Here is a 21698-nt window from a genome sequence, read left to right as displayed (position 1 = left end):
TTCTTAGAGTTATAACTACCTTACCAATGCAATACTCAGAAATAGATCAGATAATAATAAACAGCTGGATCCAAAATTTTAAACTTGTATCAAGAAATAAGAGTTTAATAATACAAGTATCCATTTTGTGACTAACTTAATTGTGATCATAAGGGCATATAATTATAAATAAAATTTGGGTTCTAACAATTAGTAAAATTTACCCCCTCCAATCCCAATATTTTTAACTATGTTCAATTACTGAAAGCGTAGCAAGACTCAACAATTACTTTTATGGATGTTTTTAAAATTTTAAATTAATTTCTTCATTTTGATTTGTAATTTCTAAAGACAACTTAGTAATAAGAAAGGGTGGGATTGCTTTTTTTTCTTTCTCAAACTTTTTTTCTTAGATTTCAGACTTTATATTGGGGACCTGATCAATCTAACCTGTTTAAGAAATAGGTCAATATTTCTTACTGAGATTATAGGATAATCCCTGCTTAATAGAATTTGTGTTTCGCTTAAAGTATCTATGGGTACCCTAAAAGCTCAAATATTTGTGTTCCTTCTTTTGAAAAATGGAGAAAGTTGTTTCTCAGCTTTAAAAACATTAAAAATGCACATAGAATTGACAAATTTTAAAAATAATGAATTTTAAAAATGTATGTAGCATAGTGGACAGGTCTTAGGCTTTGTAGTGAGAAAGATGTGGACTGGATTTCTGGTCCTGTCCCTTAAAAGAAGCCTTGTGACTTTGTGAAAGCCATATATCCGATTATAAACTTTGATCTCTTCTAAGAATGGGGCTTCTATAATTTTGCATTCAAGATGAGATAATATAAAACATCGATTACAATGTTTATATAATGAATGCTCAAAATGATATGTAGTACTTGTTGCTATAGTCCTAAAAATATCACAGAATATGGAAAATACTGAAATTTTTTCTCCTCACAAGTTATGTTGGAAAATATATTAAAATGAGTAGTGTTGACTTTTTAGAAATGGAATGCTATTATAAGCTGGATATTATGGCAAGCACTAGGGAGTCGTTGATAGACAAGGCAGAAATCTTGTTGCCATGAAGTCTAAGGGAAGACAAACACATAAACTATAACCATCAAAATGAGTGGTAAGTGCCATGGTTAACATTTTTGTGAGGGCAGGGACTACATCTATTTTTTTTGTGTCCCTAGCATTTACTACAGTAGCTGAAATATAGGAGGTACTAAGTAAATAGAAAGTAAATGAATCCAGCCTAGAATAATCAAGGAAGGATTACTGCAGGATTTAACTTTCATTTTGTTAATCTGTATTAGTTGGGAGCCAAATAATCACTCTTCTAGAGGCATTCAGAATAATAGACATAGAACTTCTCCTCAAGAAACTGCTCATCTATTATCATTAGAATGGGAGTTGGAGGATGTCAGGGAAATAGTAATTCAAGTGCAGCAGCACACGTGCAATAGAAGTACATACAAGCCACACACGTTACTCAGCAGGAGTGCCTTTATTCTAGTCCCAGCACCAGTGACTGACTTGTCATGGTATCCCTTCTCTATGCCCCAGTTCTCATGTCTGTAAATTGATGTCTTAGTCCAATTAACTTGGAGACCACTTCCATCTCTGGCTTTCTAAGGATTCAGCCTAGCTGCATTCTAGTTACTCAGAAAGATGCACAGTCACAAAGAGGGGCAATAGGTGAGAGACAGTGACCCAACTCATCAACCCCAAGCTGTCTGGACCTCATAAATTCGGTCCATTAAAATTTAGTCATCATTCTGTGCGAGAGGGGCAAGCTTATCTGTACAAAATTGGAGCTTTTCCTTATCATTCCCATAATGTATATTGGTGGTATTGGTGAGGAGAATAATGACCAAATTCTCAAACGCAGGGGTTCAGTACAATGCACATATTCAACTCCACAATATGACACTCAAGTGTAGTTACACTTCCTCTGGGTCTACTTTTGCTCATCAAAAATCCACCTTGATGCCCTAGCCGGTTTGGCTCAGTGGATAGAACATCAGCCTGCAGACCAAAAGGTCCCATGTTTGATTCTGGACAAGGGCACGTACCTTGGTTGCAGGCTCCTCCCGGAGCTTGTGGAGGAGCCTTGGTTGGGGCTCATGCAGGAGGCAACCAATGGATGTGTTTCTCTGACATCGATGTTTCTCCCTGTCTTCCCCTTTCTCTTCTACTCTCCCTTAAAATCACTGGAAAAATATGCTGGGGTGAGGACTAACAACAAAAAATTTCACCTTGATAGACTTCTGTGGGAAGAAACAAAGATCTTTTGTAAAGTCTGCAATCCCATATTTCACATCTCCTAGTGGAGCCCTGAAAACATCAAGATAAATGACATTCTGTGCTATTACCTCCCTGATTCTGCCAGAAGACTAGGAATGATGGCAGGAAAGAGCACACACATTGACAATGATTAAATAAAGAACATCTTTTTCCACCTTAAAATCTCTGTGGGGAGAGAATCAATTCAGATAATCTTTCAGAAGGTTAGAAGGTGTGGTTCCACTTGCCTGCAATCCACACTCACATGGAACAAACTCACACACACACTACCAGTGACCTCTTGCAGGTCAAAATACCCAATTCTACAACACAGGAGCAAAATATATGAGGCTCAATCCAATACTTGGGTTTTTTAGAGGTGCAATCCTTCCTTGGAGTCTGCCATCATATTTTAGGGAAAAAAATGAGTCAGAGGCATAGTTTTAAATGTACTTACTCAACTGGCAGAGCAAAACCTTTAAAGGCACATAATTATCTTTCAAATCCAGTACAATTATCTGTTATTCATTCATTTATTCTCTTATTCCTTTACTTATTTTCTCATGTACTGTGCTTAGGCCTGGAGAAGGACATACAGTTCCTATTCTCAAGAAGTTCATAGTTGAATGATGGAGACATTATTATTATCCCCGTATTTACATATGGGACATAACTGAGGCCCAGAGAGGCTTAACTATTTTTCCACAGCTAATGGCAGGGGATCTGAACCTGGGTGGTCGAGCTGCAAATTATGTACTGTCAACCACATACTCTGACACACCGGTAACAGGCAAGACAGGCATGTGTGGCATGTAACAATGTGATGAGGCACAGTTTAAGAGTGTGGAATCCGAAGTTACACTATCAGGGTTTAAAGGCTGTTTTACCTTATTAACTGTGTGACCTTTGGCAAGGCCTTTCTCTGTTTATCTTTTGTACTATTTGGAGATGATAAGAGATTGTACATCATGAGCTACTCTGAGACTAAAATGAAAAAAAATGCATACAGACTGAGTAGTAAGGTATCTGACATGTAAAAATTATATAATAAATATTAGCTATTACTATTAATGATAGAGTTAGTACAAGAGAGCTACCTGATGACATAAAGAAGAAGAGTTTTTTTCTGCTTTATGTATTGGAAAGGCAGTTTGGAATAGAGGCCAGGCACTGCCCTTGTCCCATTCTACCATACCACAGTATGCTTCCTAATTATTTAAGGAGAATCCATGTAAAAATTATAAAAGTGATTAAAGAATATGACAATGTGACATACAGATAAGTAAAATAATTAAATTGCCATTAGTCATAAGAATAACTTCATGGCCAGAAGAGAATAAGAATGAAATAATATGTAATCCTTTTTTAAAAACACACAATGACTCCAAAGTCTTCGTATTTACCTAAGTCAACACACAGATTTAATCAAAGGAAATGTACATGAGTCTTGCTGAACAGAAATGTCTTTTCCTCATGAATGACTATTGTTTATCATTATAATGGATGACCAAGAGAAACTGTGGAGTCCTCTATCCAGTTTCCTGTGGATGAGGTGATTTAAGGATGCATTGAGTTAGGCCAGTGGTCAGCAAACTCATTAGTCAACAGAGCCAAATATCAACAGAACAACGATTGAAATTTCTTTTGAGAGCCAAATTTTTTAAACTTAAACTTCTTCTAACGCCACTTCTTCAAAATAGACTTGCCCAGACCGTGGTATTTTGTGGAAGAGCCACACTCAAGGGGCCAAAGAGCCGCATGTGGCTCGTGAGCCACAGTTTGCCGACTGCGGAGTTAGGGTTACACAGTCAAAATAAATGAGGAACTGAACTGTCTTCCCTGACTGGGGAGCAACAATGGTGATTAACCTTCATCAAAGGAACCTGAGGGCTCCCACTCAGCCTAGTGCATGACATTCAGAGAAATAATTGTAACCATAAAATGTGAAAACTAGAGGGTGGGGAAGGGAGACTTCTATAGTTATCTGGTCAACCTACTCCTATTTCAGATAACAAGACGGACCCAAAGAGGCGAAGTGGCCTAAAACTATAGTCACTGTTTCATTTCTATTTCAGTATACTTTGAAGCAGATATTAAAATACCAACCACTCTGCCAATGATATTTTTAATATCTCATTCCTCTTAAAAAGGTAGTATTTACAGAAAAATACTAACTTTTGAATACATGGAAGAAAAAATAATAGCTGTACATGGAATCAATACTCACTACAATTTTGTTGAAAAAGTGAGTGGTTTATCTCTTGAGCTGGAGAGAATACATTTCTACTCTTTCTATCTTTGCACTGCAAATCTACAAGTGACTCCCACTGTTCAAAAAATACTCTCACTTCTAGCAATTAATTTTATCCTCACAGCATCTCAGGAATAATGAAGTAAACACTATCATTTTAATTGAACAAATGAGAAAAAGTCAAAGAGGTTAAGCAAGGTATTTACCCTTCAAGTAACTAACATTTGAGAAAGCAAAGAATGGAGGCCAGGTCTACACAAACACTCGATTCTGCTTTACAAAATTAAATCCCTGCTTCTATTTTTCTACTCCCCCTAATTTTGTATTGTAATGTAACAGAAATATTGTCACATCTAACTTACAAGATTCCCTCAGGGTTACATGATGTACAAGAATATTTGAATTACAATTCTTCTAGACTGTTGAGTTAGAGGAAAAGAATATTTGACATGCTTAGTGCATAAACACTTGATATCTAGACATATCTTTTAATCCAATTTAGGAGACCATTTTTGTTGTGTTTTTCCTTCCTTTTTTAATTATTACAACATGATTTTGATTTGGCTGCCTTTTTCTTTCCTTTTTAAAATATTTTATGCCAAAACTTAGATTTTGTTTAATTTAGGAAGATGATTTTAAAAGATCTGAAATGCTCCTATTCTAATTTTTTAGTAAGGAGGTGGTTTATAAAACAAATATAATGTCAAATAATTGCTCTTCAGAACACCAAAATCATATTCTTTGAAGAATTTTCCCAAAATGGCACACTGTGAACAAACAAAAGATGATAATGAAATATACGTAGAGACACATATCGTCTTTCTGATATTATATGAAAAATATGTCTTAGATGTATGTACCAGGATAAGGATGTAAGACTATCGGCGACATCCTTGGCACATCAATCTCATCCTCAGAGCCATTTTGTCATGTTATTAAAGTGTCTTTTTTCCTCTTTCCTGGATAAAAGCTTTTCTCTTCAGGAACTAGGTATCACATGGAGAAAGAATGTGTTTAACCTCCAGGTCTTTGTTGCTGATGGAAAACCTCAGAGATTAACTTTTTTTTTTTCAAGGTCAAATTGCTCAAAGTTACTGTCTCTTTCATCCTCTAGGAGAATATGTTGTTATGACCACTCATTTCCACCTGAAAAGAAAGATTGGCTATTTTGTTATTCAAACATACCTGCCATGTATAATGACCGTCATTCTGTCCCAAGTCTCCTTCTGGCTCAACAGAGAGTCTGTACCAGCAAGGACCGTCTTTGGTAAGTGCCAATCAAAACATGCATGCAAGGGTTTGGAGGGCAAGTTATTCAGGTGATAGTGCAAATAGAATGAAAAAATAATTGTACGTTAAAATATGAAGTTAGTACAACATAAATTGTTTATTATTTAAAAATTATTGCCCTAAATAGCAAGCTGCTTCAGTGAAAGTAAATCGATGGGATTAATGAACATTTGATCTGATATTTTGGGAGACAAACTGGAATGATGCAGGCATAAAGTGCATCATACTAGATTAAAACACACACACACACACACACACACACACAGAAACATTAATATTTAAAGCTTATTTTCAGATTGCATAATCATACACCTGTGTATTGTTTTAGAATTTAAGAAAATATCAGAACTACTTCCTTACATATATGAAAGCAGGGTTTCCTTACATAGGGAGAAAGCATTAATGACCGTATCATATGACAGTGCAGGAATACTTCATTTACCTATAAGTGTGCACTTCTGAAGAATTACAAATATGCATTTTTTTCTACTAAAATGGTTAAAATGCCCTAGGTTCTTCAAGTTAAGGCAAGCTAATGGAAATTGCTTAAAGGGTAATAACCTTTTACTAATAGGAAAAGTCATTCCCTAATTTATTATTTAAGAAATTTGTACTTCATAAAAAGTGTTATACTATCTTAATTATACTTTTTAGACTGATGTAAACAAAAGAGTCCATAACCATAAACTTATTGATTCATTCCTTCACTCAGTGATTTTTATTTGAAGTCTACTATGAGCTAGACACAGAATACATCAGTGACCTTAACATAAACCACTCCTCTCATGAAGGTTATAACCTGGAGTTTAAAATTTGAACAATAGAATCATACACATTATTTACTGAGTGTTTTTATTGCAGGCTCTGTTCTATGAAAAAAAACCTACACTAAAAGCCTGTGTACTATTATTATCCTTGTGTTAGAAATAAGAAGGCTAAGGAACAGGAGATTAAGTAACCTGCTCAAGGTCAGAAGCTACAAGGTGAAGGAGTGTGGAGGAAGACCCAAACCCTTATATCCACAGTCTGTGCCCTTAATGACATGCTGAACTCCCACCAGTGGCCTACCCTGTTCCAATGACAAGACATGGAATGGGGTTCTTATGGGCAACATCATTTGTTTGTTCATTGGTGAAAGGTGCAGTTACCAAGGTTCATTCCAGAAATATCAGCTAGGCACAATGATATATTTAAGACTCTTAACTATAGAATAAAAGCCTTAAGAAGCTTAAAATCTAAATTGGGGATCATTCATATGCAAAGATCCCTATGCCATCCTCCAATAATATGCAAGGTATGAGAAAATCAGTTATCTCAGCAAAAAAGCAAGACTGCCCCAAGTGCCCAGAAAAGACTATTTCCTTCTGAATGTTGCAAGGTGCTTCCAGGTGGGAAACCACCATATCTTTCCTCTGACAATAACCTAAGAACACAACTAAATCAAGATCCAGAAAGAGTCAGCTACCGAGCAAAGGCGATCACTCCAAACATTCCTTATCACCATTTGTCAATATTAACCAGCTTTGACTCTACTTGTTAGAAATGAAAACACTCACTTCTGTGTGCATATGTAATTTGAGCCCCTTTTTTCCCCCAAGAATTTTTTTAAAAAATTAGAACACATAAGATACTTACATTATATTTTATGTAGAATGAATCCAGCACTACAGTGAAAAATGTTTTTTAATGTCATTTTCCCCACTTTACCCCAACATATCTGATCCTTCCAGTTTGGAAACTTTCTAAAACATTTTGGACTGTTTTATAAATCAAAAACTTTGCTTTTTTTAAAAAAATACGTATCCATTTATTTTAAAAACCTTGCTTTTAACACTTTCAACAATCAGGCAACTCATGTCTTTTTGGTAAACATAACTACCTATACATAACCTTAGCTGTGGCAAGTATTTCTGTCTAGCAAGTTTTATATTTCTAATGTTTCAAGCTCAATAAAATCACAAATACAACTTTCTAAGACCCAGCCTCTTAACATTTATTTAGTCTACATGTTTCTATTCTTTCTTTGTCTGAACTCCGCGTATTTCTCTGAGCTGTGTAAGATGCCTGAGAGGGTCATGGGTTGTAATTTATAACAGCTTACCAAAAGGCAACCCAGACTGCAACAAAGCTGAAGCCTGTTTTATGTCTTAAATATCATACTTTTACCTTCCATGCTCACATTTCGAGGCAATGTGGTCATGGCATTTTGCTGCCAGACAGATTCAAGTTTTAGTTTTAATCTGTTTTTCTAAGCTTCAGTTGCCAATAAAATGTGAATACAATTAATGTCAAATTATACTGTTTAAAAGATTAAGTGATAATAATAAAATATGTAAATTTTCAGGCTTAGTACTTGGAACTTAAGAGATGCTCAACACACTTTTGTTCTTTTCCCCTCCCCTATAGCAGGAATTATAAGAACACACACACACACACACACACACACACACAGAAATACACACACACCTCTTTATGCTATTCTTCCCTGCTTTTAATTTATGCATGCATTTGATTTAAGAACACCTACTCCCAAATTCCTTATGCTGCTTACATAAACCAAAATTCACAAAAATAAAGAAATGAATTCACTATAGCAGGAATTTATCCAAAAGGACTGTATTTGTCAATAATAATAAGTAATTAATCTTGCCCTAACTAAATATCAGGCTAAGTGCTAAACACTCTACTACTGTATTGTATTTAATAGTCACAACACTCCTTTGAGTTAGACTTATTGACATGAATTTACAAAGAAATAATTATTTTTAAAGAATGAGGCAGAAGCTCTGAATTGTGAGGCAATTTTCCCAAGGTCACTCAGCAATTACAGAACTGAGATTTAAAACTGGGTTGCTCTGTTTTCTAGATACTGGTATTTAGTTGCCTTGCTCTTTGCTCGAGTTAATATTGACATGTACATTTGAGAGCTGTTTTCCAGCCGATATTCTTTAAGCCATTTGTCGGTTAGGTAATATAGACAAGGCCCCAGAACTTTCTGTAATGCCGTCAACGTTCAAAGTAATAACTATGACTCGATAAAAGTCTCAGTGTTCCTTCTTAATTCTATCACTTTCTAAAATAGTTGCCAAGATGATCTACCTTGAAACTCATGGAAAACTAGGAAATACTGGATGGTTTAAAGCAGTTCACAAAAATTAGCCACCCCCATATCTCTGTATTCCTACCAATTCTCTGAAAAGTCATCAAATGGGGGAAGTATAGATATTAATTTTAGACCCATTGGAAGATAGCATCTTCTATGGCAATAATTTATTTACATCTTTAAAATGCTTGTACATATTACTACATTTTATCCTCAAAGAATCTTGTGAATGACTGTGTGGAAATTTTCCTCTCTTAGAACCTCAACAGTGATATAGACAGTCAAGAGAATAAAGTTTCAATCGAGCCTCCACAGATATGAAGACTGAGGTCCCTGGAAGTTAATTCACTTACTCAGGTTACGGAGCTAATAAGTGGTCAGGTTGAGAGTAGTCACTGGAACAGGTCATGATTTTCCCACATCATGCAGCCTGAGTCATCCTTACTGGATTATGGTGAATTTTTAAATACTTCTCAAATGGTTTATAAGGAACCTTGCAATAGTCTAACTATAAGGTGTATGACATTTAGTAGGCTGATAATATTAATTTGTTATGTGAACATTAATGGATATCATTATTTACATACCAGCTCATATAATTACATAAATTAACTAAAAACAACGGACTTAAAGATAGCATTGGGGTAGCAGTAACAGAAAAGGAAAGATTGTGGACATTTAAATCTCAAAATGTGTTTAAATTTTGGCTTTGCTCCTTCTGAAATATATAACCTCAGGCAAGTTACATGCAACTTATTTCAGGAATTTCTTCAAAAGCGTGGCTACTTTAAAATCAGCAAAAAAAAAAAAAAATAGTATAAAAGCAGAAGAGTTAATAATGTAACAAAGTATTATCTAAAGATAATTTAGTTATCATCACTTATCAATCATCAATACACTATTATCTTCTCGGTTTATCACGTTTCGGGTACACGGGGAGAATACCAAGCAGAGCCGAGGATTCAGAGCTTTCTTGTGGATCAGAGATAGTGATCTACGCTTTCTATTTCAAAGAGTGAGAGAAAGTGAGGGAATATTATTTCCTTTCCTAACCAGGACACCACGTTCAAGACGCCCATTTAAAAAAGTTCACGATTTTATTAACAGCTCAACAGCAAAGTAGTTTATCTCTAGAAGGGATCCCCTTCAAATTGCCATTCCATCAACTGAAAACTACACTGGGATTAAATTAAAACTCACCCATTCCATATCAAAATGGGATGAACAAGAAAACTTATACCCTGGGGTACTGGGCTCTCCCTCTGTACAAGTAGCATGACATCCAGCGATGCCATTGTGTAGTAGCAATTGACAAACTCACTTAATTTCTTTCTTTACAGGAGTAACAACTGTGCTCACCATGACAACTTTGAGCATCAGTGCCAGGAATTCACTCCCTAAGGTGGCTTATGCAACTGCTATGGATTGGTTTATCGCAGTGTGCTATGCCTTTGTGTTCTCCGCTCTGATTGAGTTTGCCACCGTAAACTATTTTACCAAGAGGGGTTATGCCTGGGATGGCAAAAGCGTGGTTCCAGAAAAGGTAAATGCGTTAATATCCCCTGTGGTATAGCGCTAATATGTCTTTTTAAACATATTAGATGGCATGTTTGGACTTGAGGAAATGGATGAAGAATGCAGAGAGTGGTTAATGAGGATTGTAATTCTTGTGTCATCAATGATTAAGTGCTATGATAATTTCATTCTTGATAAAGGAAGGTTGAGTGGACAGATGTGCAGAGTAGATGCAAAAGATAAAGGAGACAAAAATTAATATTTTTACTCAAATATACTTTTCTATGGCTTCAATTGTTCTGAGAAGAGTTTTAACAATCCTGACATTAGGAGCAAATAAACTGGCACACAGCATTATAATTTTTATAACTTGAAAACCATAGGCTTTTGGTTACTTTTTAAACCTAATCCCTTTGGTTATAAATATCATTACTATAATGCCTCAATTTAACTGTGTTTGCAAAATGCATTATCTCCAATTATCAGTGAAACAAAGGGCAGGAAACATTTTCTCTTTCCAAAATAGAGGTTTGCTTTAAGGGTCATAACACACAGAAATCACAGAAAAATGTAGAAAACTATCAAGGATGGAACTAGAGAGCATTATGCTAAGCGAAATAAGCCAGTTAGAGAAAGATAAATATCACATGATCTCACTCATTTATGGAACATAATGAACAACATAAACTGATGAACAAAAAGAGATCCAAATACAGATAAGCATCGATCAGACTGTCAAACCTCAGAGGGGAGGTAGGGGAGGGTGGGGGTAAGGGGGAGAGATCAACCAAAGGACTTGTATGTATGCATAGAAGCCTAACCAATGGACACAGACAACAGGGGGGTGAGGGCATGAGTGGGGAGGTGCGGGGGGGGGGCAATAGGGCTATAAGGACACATATGTAATACCTTAATCAATAAAGAAAAAAATAAAGATAAATAAATGAAGGGACTTAAGTAAAAAAAAAAAAAAAGAATATCACTCAGCCCTAGCCAGTTTGGCTCAGTGGATAGAGCATTGGCCTGTGGACCAAAGGGCTCCAGGTTCGATTCTGGTCAAGGGCATGTACCTTGGTTGCAGGCTCTTCCCTGGCCCGGGCCCTGGTGGGGGCTCGTTAGGAAGGCAACCAATCGATATGTTTCTCTCACATCAATGTTTCTCTCTGTCTTTCCCGCTCTCTTCTACTCTCCCTAAGAAAACAATGGGAAAATATGCTGGGGTGAGGATTAACAATAACAAAAAAAACAGATAGATAGATAGATAGATAGATAGATAGATAGATAGATAGATAGATGAGAAAGAGAGAGAGAGAGAGAGAGAGAGAGAGAGAGAGAGAGAGAGAGAGAGAGAGAGAGAGAGAGAGAGCGCGAGAGCGCATATCACTCAGAACTATTTTAGAGTGGATTTGAAAACAGTTGGAGAGGCTATTTCTACTTCTGAGGTTTGAAGGAAAAAATATATCAAAATGCAAGTGAGTCTTGGGATGGTAGGAAGAAGGGATGGTAGGAAGAAGGGCAAAGTCAGAGACAGCGGTTGTAAGACCTCTAGAAGTAATCGAGGAGGATTCACTCTTCAGCAGTTTTCCCCGAATTCCACTCCATTGAATGCTATCTTCTTGTGATGGTCCCTGAAAATACAGCTCTATGGTTAAACACAATTAAAAGAAAATATGCTGCTAAGGTAAAATTCTTTTAGATTTACCCCTCGGCAACAGATGAGTCAGTTCAACACCCCAGTGAGCTACATAAGTAAAAGCAAAAGGGTTCTGTATAGGATGCACTATCATAGCCAAAGTGTACCAGAAGCTGTCCCTGAAAATCCAGCCTGCCTTGAAACATTCTTGCCCAGTATAAACATTCTTTGAATTTGCAAACCAAGAACTTTGACTGAGGTTGAGTAGAGAGAAGAGACAAGATACAGGGACTGCATATACCAGCTGGAGAGAGGGCCGAGAAGGTAGAGACAAAGTTATTATCAAATATGTGCCTTAGTCATCCATGGCTCCCTTTGTCCTAGACCAGAAGGGCAGCCTGAAGGAGAGAGAGCCAACCCAGGAGACAGGTTAGCATAAAACACTGATAATTGTGAGACAGAGCTCAGAGACAAAGCTGTGAAAAATGTTTAAATGTACATCTGAGGATTACTGACATATTCTACTGAAATTATTCAGAATGAGTGATATGCAAACATGGGTGACATACAGTGAAAGTGGGGTGCAAACATTGGGAAGAGTTGCTTTCCTAGCTTACTACTTTCTTTACAAGCTGTGAGAGGCCAACATTTTTCTGATTCTGGCTCCTAAGTATCAGCTGTTAGTGACTAGTGGTTGGATGAATGGGAATTTTTATAGAGACCATGGAATTTTGGTTGAGGCATTGGTGAGCTCATAGTTCTGATTGTTATTTATCCCAGTCTGACTCCCTACATTAGTCTTTCATGTGCTTTGTCTCAAAGAAAATATTTTAATCTCTATCCATCTTTAGTCCATACTAGTCAGTATATATGTATGTATTGCAATACATCTATATGTAATAATACATCTATATTTACATCAATCATCCTCATTAAATAGATATTTTCTATAAATTATTTATGCTTCTGTAAAAATCTTCCCACAGGCTTTGACAGTTTGATTTGCTTATTCTAATCTAGGTCTCATCTTGACATTCAGAGATGAAGAAGAATATATTTTTTCTGGTACTAGGTTAATATTTCTAGGAGAGTTAAATTTCCAACCTCTTAACAAGGTGCAATTTAAAATTCAAAAGAACTTTCCTAAAGGGTCATCACATTATCCAGTGAGCATACAGCAGCCTTCTTACAATCCATCCTTCTATGGTTAATTGCTAAAAGAAATGCCAACTTCTTAAGAATATGGGGGAGCTCAATATTTTCAGAAATTAGTATTCCCTGATAAACCAAACAGTTATTTCTAAATATTCTATTCAACATGATGTTGCAAAAAAAAAAAAAACACACACAAAACATTTAATTTGAGAATTTTTAGTAGTGGAGTTATAATAAAGTGACATGGGAAGAGATGAAATCTCCATGGACTTTTTCTTTAGAAGATTATTTCAGTTTACCTAATAGGATGTCTGTCACTCAACAAGTTTTGGTTGGACTGGACCCTTGGCCTCTCTTCAACACCAGAGTACATTATGCATGTCATCTAAAGGGCATAACAAGCTGTTTAATGTATCTATAATATTAAAACTCTCATTTTAAAAGAAATTAACTCAACAAAGGTCAGTTTGGCTCTTTAATGGTGTTGAAATAAATCATAATCTCTTTCTGACCTGTAGTCATTTGGATTACACTCAGAGAGAATCACTTTCACTTAATCATGGAAATTTCTGTTCTTCCTCATAAAGCTTAACCAGCTCTGCCGTCACTGTAAAATGAGTGTATACTTAGAGAAAGTGACCTTATTTTAATGAAGGAATACTGGAAAAAATAATAATATATTTGTTTTTAGTCTCAAAATAGCTTAAGGATTTGGAGAGAAAAAAAAGTAGCAGACAGGGCACATAGCTGGAAAATAAATAAATTTACCTGTTAAAATTCCTGATTATTGTGTCTAGTGAAAAGCACCAGGTCTTCTGGAAGTAATAATTTATCCTGATTTAATAATTTAAGAATACAAATTATTCAGAGAGTACTGCATCTGGTGGTTCAAGTTTAGGTGCTCATCGATGGCTAAGTTTCTGCAACGTCAATAACCAGGTTCAAATCTTGAGGAATCCTAATCAAAATATGAGACTGTGTCCAAGACAATGCACTTTAAAAAATGTTACTAGTAACTTACTGTACACAAAAGAATGAGAACCACTCTTCCAGACTATCGCTGTCCAGCAGATATATAAGTGCACAGCAAGCATCAGCCAAATATGTGCATTGAAATTTTCTAGTAGATTTATTTTTTAAGTATAAGCCAGTGGAATTAAGTTTAATAATATACTTTAGTAAGCCCATATATAAAAAATATTATCTTTACAACATGGAAACCATACAGAACATGATGAAGGAGATAGATTTTATTCTTTTTTTTACACTAGGTATTCAAAATACTATGTGTATTTTATACTTACAGCATGTATCTAATCAGACTAGCTACATTTTATTGCTCAGTAGCCACATGTGGCTATTGGCAACCGTATTGGGCCACACAGTTATAAACCATGATCTACTCAATTTTCTGGCGATGTCTACATGACAGAAACCCTAGGAAATGCTGCAGTTGTCAATTGTTGCATAGACGACATTGATGAGCAGCTAACATGAACAAGAATCGAATTCTGGATATTCTTAATAATTCTGTTTTATCATTTGCCTACTTGAAACCTGGGGAGAAGGAGCAAATAATACGAACTGGCTCAGGAACTTATTGCTGAAAAAGAAACCATCGGGCAACAAGGTTCCGGTCTTAAAATAACAACCAAGCATTTGGGGCTGAGAACAGCCTGGGGGTGATTCCATCAATCTGACCTGGGATCACTCACAAGGCTGCAGTAACTGCCGGCTCACCAGGGTGAGGAGACCCGCAGGGCCCCTCCCACACGTCTGCAGGGCCCCTCCCACACGTCTGCAGGGCCCCTCCCACACTCCTGCAGGGCCTCTCTCACACGTCTGCAGGGCCTCTCCCACACGTCTGCAGGGCCTCGCTCACACGTCTGCAGGGCCTCGCTCACACGTCTGCAGGGCCTCTCCCACACGTCTGCAGGGCCTCGCTCACACGTCTGCAGGGCCTCTCCCACACGTCTGCAGGGCCTCTCCCACACGTCTGCAGGGCCTCGCTCACACGTCTGCAGGGCCTCTCCCACACGTCTGCAGGGCCTCTCCCACACGTCTGCAGGGCCCCTCCCACACGTCTGCAGGGCCTCTCTCACACGTCTGCAGGGCCTCTCCCACACGTCTGCAGGGCCTCGCTCACACGTCTGCAGGGCCTCGCTCACACGTCTGCAGGGCCTCTCCCACACGTCTGCAGGGCCTCGCTCACACGTCTGCAGGGCCTCTCCCACACGTCTGCAGGGCCTCTCCCACACGTCTGCAGGGCCTCGCTCACACGTCTGCAGGGCCTCGCTCACACGTCTGCAGGGCCTCTCCCACACGTCTGCAGGGCCTCTCCCACACGTCTGCAGGGCCTCTCCCACACGTCTGCAGGGCCTCGCTCACACGTCTGCAGGGCCTCTCCCACACGTCTGCAGGGCCTCTCCCACACGTCTGCAGGGCCTCGCTCACACGTCTGCAGGGCCTCTCCCACACGTCTGCAGGGCCTCTCCCACACGTCTGCAGGGCCTCTCCCACACGTCTGCAGGGCCTCTCCCACACGTCTGCAGGGCCTCGCTCACACGTCTGCAGGGCCTCTCCCACACGTCTGCAGGGCCTCTCCCACACGTCTGCAGGGCCTCTCCCACACGTCTGCAGGGCCTCGCTCACACGTCTGCAGGGCCTCTCCCACACGTCTGCAGGGCCTCTCTCACACGTCTGCAGGGCCCCTCCCACACGTCTGCAGGGCCTCTCCCACACGTCTGCAGGGCCTCTCTCACACGTCTGCAGGGCCTCTCCCACACGTCTGCAGGGCCTCGCTCACACGTCTGCAGGGCCTCGCTCACACGTCTGCAGGGCCTCTCCCACACGTCTGCAGGGCCCCTCCCACACGTCTGCAGGGCCTCTCCCACACGTCTGCAGGGCCTCTCCCACACGTCTGCAGGGCCTCGCTCACACGTCTGCAGGGCCTCGCTCACACGTCTGCAGGGCCTCGCTCACACGTCTGCAGGGCCTCTCCCACACGTCTGCAGGGCCTCGCTCACACGTCTGCAGGGCCTCTCCCACACGTCTGCAGGGCCTCTCCCACACGTCTGCAGGGCCTCTCCCACACGTCTGCAGGGCCTCTCCCACACGTCTGCAGGGCCTCGCTCACACGTCTGCAGGGCCTCTCCCACACGTCTGCAGGGCCTCTCCCACACGTCTGCAGGGCCTCTCCCACACGTCTGCAGGGCCTCGCTCACACGTCTGCAGGGCCTCTCCCACACGTCTGCAGGGCCTCGCTCACACGTCTGCAGGGCCTCTCCCACACGTCTGCAGGGCCTCTCCCACACGTCTGCAGGGCCTCGCTCACACGTCTGCAGGGCCTCTCCCACACGTCTGCAGGGCCTCTCTCACACGTCTGCAGGGCCCCTCCCACACGTCTGCAGGGCCTCTCCCACACGTCTGCAGGGCCTCTCTCACACGTCTGCAGGGCCTCTCCCACACGTCTGCAGGGCCTCTCCCACACGTCTGCAGGGCCTCGCTCACACGTCTGCAGGGCCTCGCTCACACGTCTGCAGGGCCTCGCTCACACGTCTGCAGGGCCTCTCCCACACGTCTGCAGGGCCTCTCCCACACGTCTGCAGGGCCCCTCCCACACGCCTGCAGGGCCTCTCCCACACGTCTGCAGGGCCTCGCTCACACGTCTGCAGGGCCTCACTCACACGTCTGCAGGGCCTCTCTCACACGTCTGGGGCCTGATGCTGGCTGGGCCTCTCACACACTCTCTGTGACTCAGTAGTCTGCTCCAGCCTTCCTCGTGCGGCAGTGGCATGTTTGTGGAAGGTAAAGGCTGAGGGTGCAAAGCGTTTGGACATTAGGCTCCTACACTGCAACAGCATTACTCTGTCCAGAGTCACAAGTCCATTCTAGATTCAGCGGGCGGGGAAATAGAGCGCAGCTCTGGATAGGAAAGTGGGGGAAATACTGTGTCGGCATTGTTCCAGCTTTATCAAGATATAGTTGACACATGTCATTGGGGAAGATTGAGGTGTACAGTGTGATTGCTTTGATACATATACATATTGTGAATGGATTACCACTGTGGCATTAGCTATCATCTCCACCTGTTGCATAGTTACCATTTCTTTCTGTAGTAAAGCATTTAACATCTATTCTCTTAGCAATATTCAAATATATGATATAGTATTATAAGCTATAATCAGCATGCTGCACATTTTATCTCCCAACGTGTTAATCTAATGACTGAATATGCGTGTCTGCAATTTTAATTTATCCCAATAATACAGTCATAAATTACATTTCTTAGATTTTAAGTAAAGCACAGATTTAGGTTCCAAAGTGAAGGTCACTTTTACTCAGCAACTTACAAACGTGCTTATCTCACCGTTTACTGACCAAAATGTTTTTACTCTTTCTTTTATAGCCAAAGAAAGTGAAGGATCCTCTTATGAAGAAAAATAACACTTACGCTCCAACAGCAACCAGCTACACCCCTAACATGGCCAGGGGTGACCCTGGCTTAGCCACCATTGCTAAAAGTGCGACCATAGAACCCAAAGAAGTGAAGCCAGAAGTCAAACCTCCAGAACCCAAGAAAACCTTTAACAGTGTCAGCAAAATTGACCGCCTGTCAAGAATAGCCTTCCCGCTGCTATTTGGAATCTTCAACCTGGTTTACTGGGCTACCTATTTAAACAGAGAGCCTCAGCTCAAAGCCCCCACCCCACACAAGTAGGTCCTTTTATTCATATTCTGCTGTTCAGTCCTCTGCAATGGAAATTGCTTTCTGTTCTTAACGCAGTAATTCCCATCTGCTTTATTGCCTCTGTCTTAAAGAATTTGAGGGTCCCCTTATCTCCATAATTCCTACAAGAACAGACCCCTGTCCAGCAGTGCAGAGCAGAGCAGAGAATACAGCTAAGAGACAGGATTCTGAGAGAGAGAACGAGAGAGCAAACACAATCACAACGGAAGGAGACAGAACGAAAGAGAGAAAGGGAAGAAGGGGGGCATAGTTCCCGAGATAGGAGGTAAAGTAGAAGAAAAGTAAAACAACTGTAACTCTAGATAATTTGTAGATATATATTTCCAAATATTCTAAACGAAGAAGATACTATATATGTCAAAAATATTTTTATGTGAAGGTGTTTAAAAGAAAAAATTATAAATGTTTAATGGAGAAAATTTTCAAAGAATCTATATCTTTATTGCACAAACTATGGCGTGCTTACATTTTTGTGTTGCTTTTTAAACTGATGGATAACTTCAATATTTTTGTTTCCAAAGCTAAGGACCCCCATTCATTCTCCTGTTATAAATGCCTAACATGCTATTTTGTTGCTAAGTGCTATTTTAAAATTCAAAGAGGAGCAGTCCCTTCTTGTAGAGCACATTTTGTCCACAGAGAGAAATGCTCTACAAAGGCTATTTTCACTATCATCTGCGCTGTCATCACTGGACTTGGTGAAGAATCATTTTAACAAAAACACAGATACTCAATAACAGCCAAACATTTTGAAAATTAAATAAAATAATTAAAAAATATTCCCTTTCTCATCATGCCTATTTACAGATAGCACATGGGCCCCATGAATCACTTCATTCCCATTATAAAGATGTTTTAGAGGGGCAAAAATATTTTGCAAGCTCTAGAATTGTTGAATGTATTTTATATACAGTACATTAAAAGCTTTAGATTGAAATTTATGACTAGTGAACAAAAATAGAATATATAAATTATCTATGTAAATATACAGCATGAGATTGTACATTTTTTACTTTTTTTTAAAGGTTGTGTTCTTAAAATAGTGTGTAAGACTCACCGCTCTTAGCTGTTAGAATGTTTTAAGTGCTATGGAAATACCTTTAGAGCCTGCATTCAAGATCAGAACAGCTTGCAGGAATCAGGTGGAACTTCAAATATATGGGCATAAAGTTTATTTACGTAGAGAAAGCTTATAACTGCAAACTGCTGTCTGGCGTACAGTAGTAAATCAGTTGCTATCTGCTCCAGTCCTGCCACAGTTCCCTAAATTAGGCTCTTGTAATATAGAAATGAAATGGAAAAGCATTAGTGAGAGCGAGAAAATCAACTGTATATTATCGCTATCTTTGCTGATATCAACTATTTCGATGTGCTATCCCATATGTAGCACCAACTATAAAAATTCATGAAAGAATGTACAGGAAATAGCTTTTATTGAGTAACGTTATTACATTTCATTTATACTGTAGCAATATATTTGTAGGTATACTATGTAAGGGCTTTAACGACAAGAGGTCCATTAATACTCCCTATGAAAGTTCTAGGCGGTTTCATTACTTCCCAGATGTTTTAGAGATAAATATTTATGCAGAAGGTATTTTTGAAGTCTCCTTTTTGTCCGGTAGGGTTTCAGGTGTATTTAAAATTAGCATCCAGAATCCACAGGTCACGGTCTGAGCACCACATTAGGGTACCACAGCAGAGGCCTGCCAGGCTGGTTGCCAAGTGAGATCGTCGGGATCCACACCTAGGTTTGGAGCTATGTCTTTCTCAAAAAGCTGCTACCCAACGATGTAGGAAAATACACTGTGTTTTCCTGAACAAACTCTGGTTTTCTTTTTAAATGTGCTTTATTGTTTGATTTGGTCCTGCCAGAATTCCATGAGCTAGGCCAATAAAGGCTGAAGCAAGGGTGTTCATCCTCTGGTATCGTGTGTAGATATCATGTATAGAAAATAAAGTAAAATATGGCTCTAACTTCTGTGTTACTGTTTATCTCGTTATTTTTCTGTGTCGATCTACTGTGTTTATTAAAAGTATTTTATCTTCCAGACTCATCATGACTAACGTTTGGTCTTGTATTTTGCTCATTAGATGTGAATATTTCTTATTAGTCAGCTTCCTGCTATGCAATGATGGCATTTCTCTCATTTCTTAGTTTGTTAGTATATGTGGATAATATTCTATTGTATTAATTGATTACACAGTTTATGGAAGACAAATAATTCTATGTAGCTTTTCTACAGTGCTTTGCTAAACCATGTAATACTAGTTGAGTCTTCCTTGAATATAAAGTTACGCGGTTACACAGGACAGTTCCTGTTTATCACCAGGAATATTTTTAAAGATGACACTGAATGTTTATTGCACATTAGTGCAGTGAAGTGGCAATAAAACCTAAGATGAATTGAGGTTGTTTATCGCAGATGCATGTATTGCTTTACAGCGTTTAGCAAAAGCTCTTAATTTTATGTCATACTGTATTCTATTATAATAATAAAGCTAACATTATTAAATAACAAGATGGAATGTCTGATTGTCTTTTCATATTATCAATAGGACATGCTGTTTCCCTATTTTAAAACATTTTCAGGTAGGAGTACCTAAAAGTGCCAATTATTAGCAGGAATCTAGGCTATAGAGAAGGTTTTTGAATACGTATCAGTAGTATAATCCTAAACTATCATTTAAAAAATATTTATTTTATCGATGCCAGAGAGGAAGGGAGAGGGGGAGAGAGACAGAACCATCAATGATGAGAGAGAATCATTGATTGGCTGTCTCCTGCACACCCCCCACTGGGGATCAAGCCCTCAACCCTTGCATTTGCCCTGATCTGGAATACAACCATGACCTCCTCATTCATAGGTCCGCACCCAACCACTGAGCCACACCAGCAGAGCTAACCTATCATTTTTCATGAATCACTTTAAAAAAGAAAAAGTATTAAACACCTGGTATCTGGTGTTACCAGTAGCACTTTAACTCAAAATTTATAAAGCATACACAGAACAGCATAAAAATGCTTAAATGAGAGTAGAGTCTGGTCATATCTATTGTTAATACAGAAAATCTGTGTTTGTTTGTTTTTTTAAATCTACTCTGAAGAAACTCTGGTTTAATTGTTTTTGGGTAGGAATCTGAGTATTGCTGTTTTATTTAAAAGCTCCCCAGGAGTTGTTACATTTCTTAATGTTTCTATAACTACAAAGTCAGATGGAAGTACAGAATGCTTACAATTATTTGAAAGATAATAGAAAAGTCATTTAAATGACAGGCATAAAATTGTACCTGGTTTCTACAGACAAGACCACATCTTTCTGTGTCAATGGTGGCCAGGGAAAAGCAAAGTATATCGTACTTCTACAGATAAAGTATGCGTTTTCCTAAAATGTTATTCATAACATAGCAAAATTAATAATTTTAAAATCCTCCAACTCACTTGACTGATTCAACCAACATAAAACTGCCCATTATAAACTAGCTAAACCATCACATTCATTGACTTCTTGGCTCTCCTAAAAATGAACCTAGTGAATGATGATTATTTTGGCTATCAAACTTCACCCATGCCAGGGCTCACCATAATAATTACCTAAGAAGTGAAAACAAGGATGGACTTGGCATGACTGCTGGCCATCTGTCTGAATTTCACTATACCTGTTTGTTGAGACCTTCTGTTGGAGGTTTCTAAAATCTATCCAGCCCCTGTGAACAGCAAGAACAATTA

The 21698-nt window shown here is 39.1% G+C and overlaps 1 protein-coding gene across 2 annotated transcripts in view; it reads left to right on the top strand.

Moving 5' to 3' along the window:
• Positions 1–20493, top strand: part of GABRA1 (gamma-aminobutyric acid type A receptor subunit alpha1) — a 55830-nt gene extending 35337 nt beyond the window's left edge. For both annotated transcript variants that reach the window (XM_080675012.1, XM_080675013.1), the window contains exons 8-10: positions 5637–5789; positions 10256–10458; positions 17627–20493. In XM_080675012.1, coding sequence (XP_080531138.1) covers positions 5637–5789; positions 10256–10458; positions 17627–17938 — 668 coding nt within the window. In that variant the 3' untranslated portion in view covers positions 17939–20493. The remainder of the gene's footprint in view (positions 1–5636; positions 5790–10255; positions 10459–17626) is intronic.
• The last annotated feature ends 1205 nt before the right edge of the window (positions 20494–21698 follow it).

Source organism: Plecotus auritus (genome assembly GCF_963455305.1).
Source record: "Plecotus auritus genome assembly, chromosome: 6".
Lineage (NCBI taxonomy): Eukaryota > Metazoa > Chordata > Mammalia > Chiroptera > Vespertilionidae > Plecotus > Plecotus auritus.
Note: the sequence above shows the minus strand (reverse complement) of the source record. Positions and strands in the feature narration are given on the sequence as shown.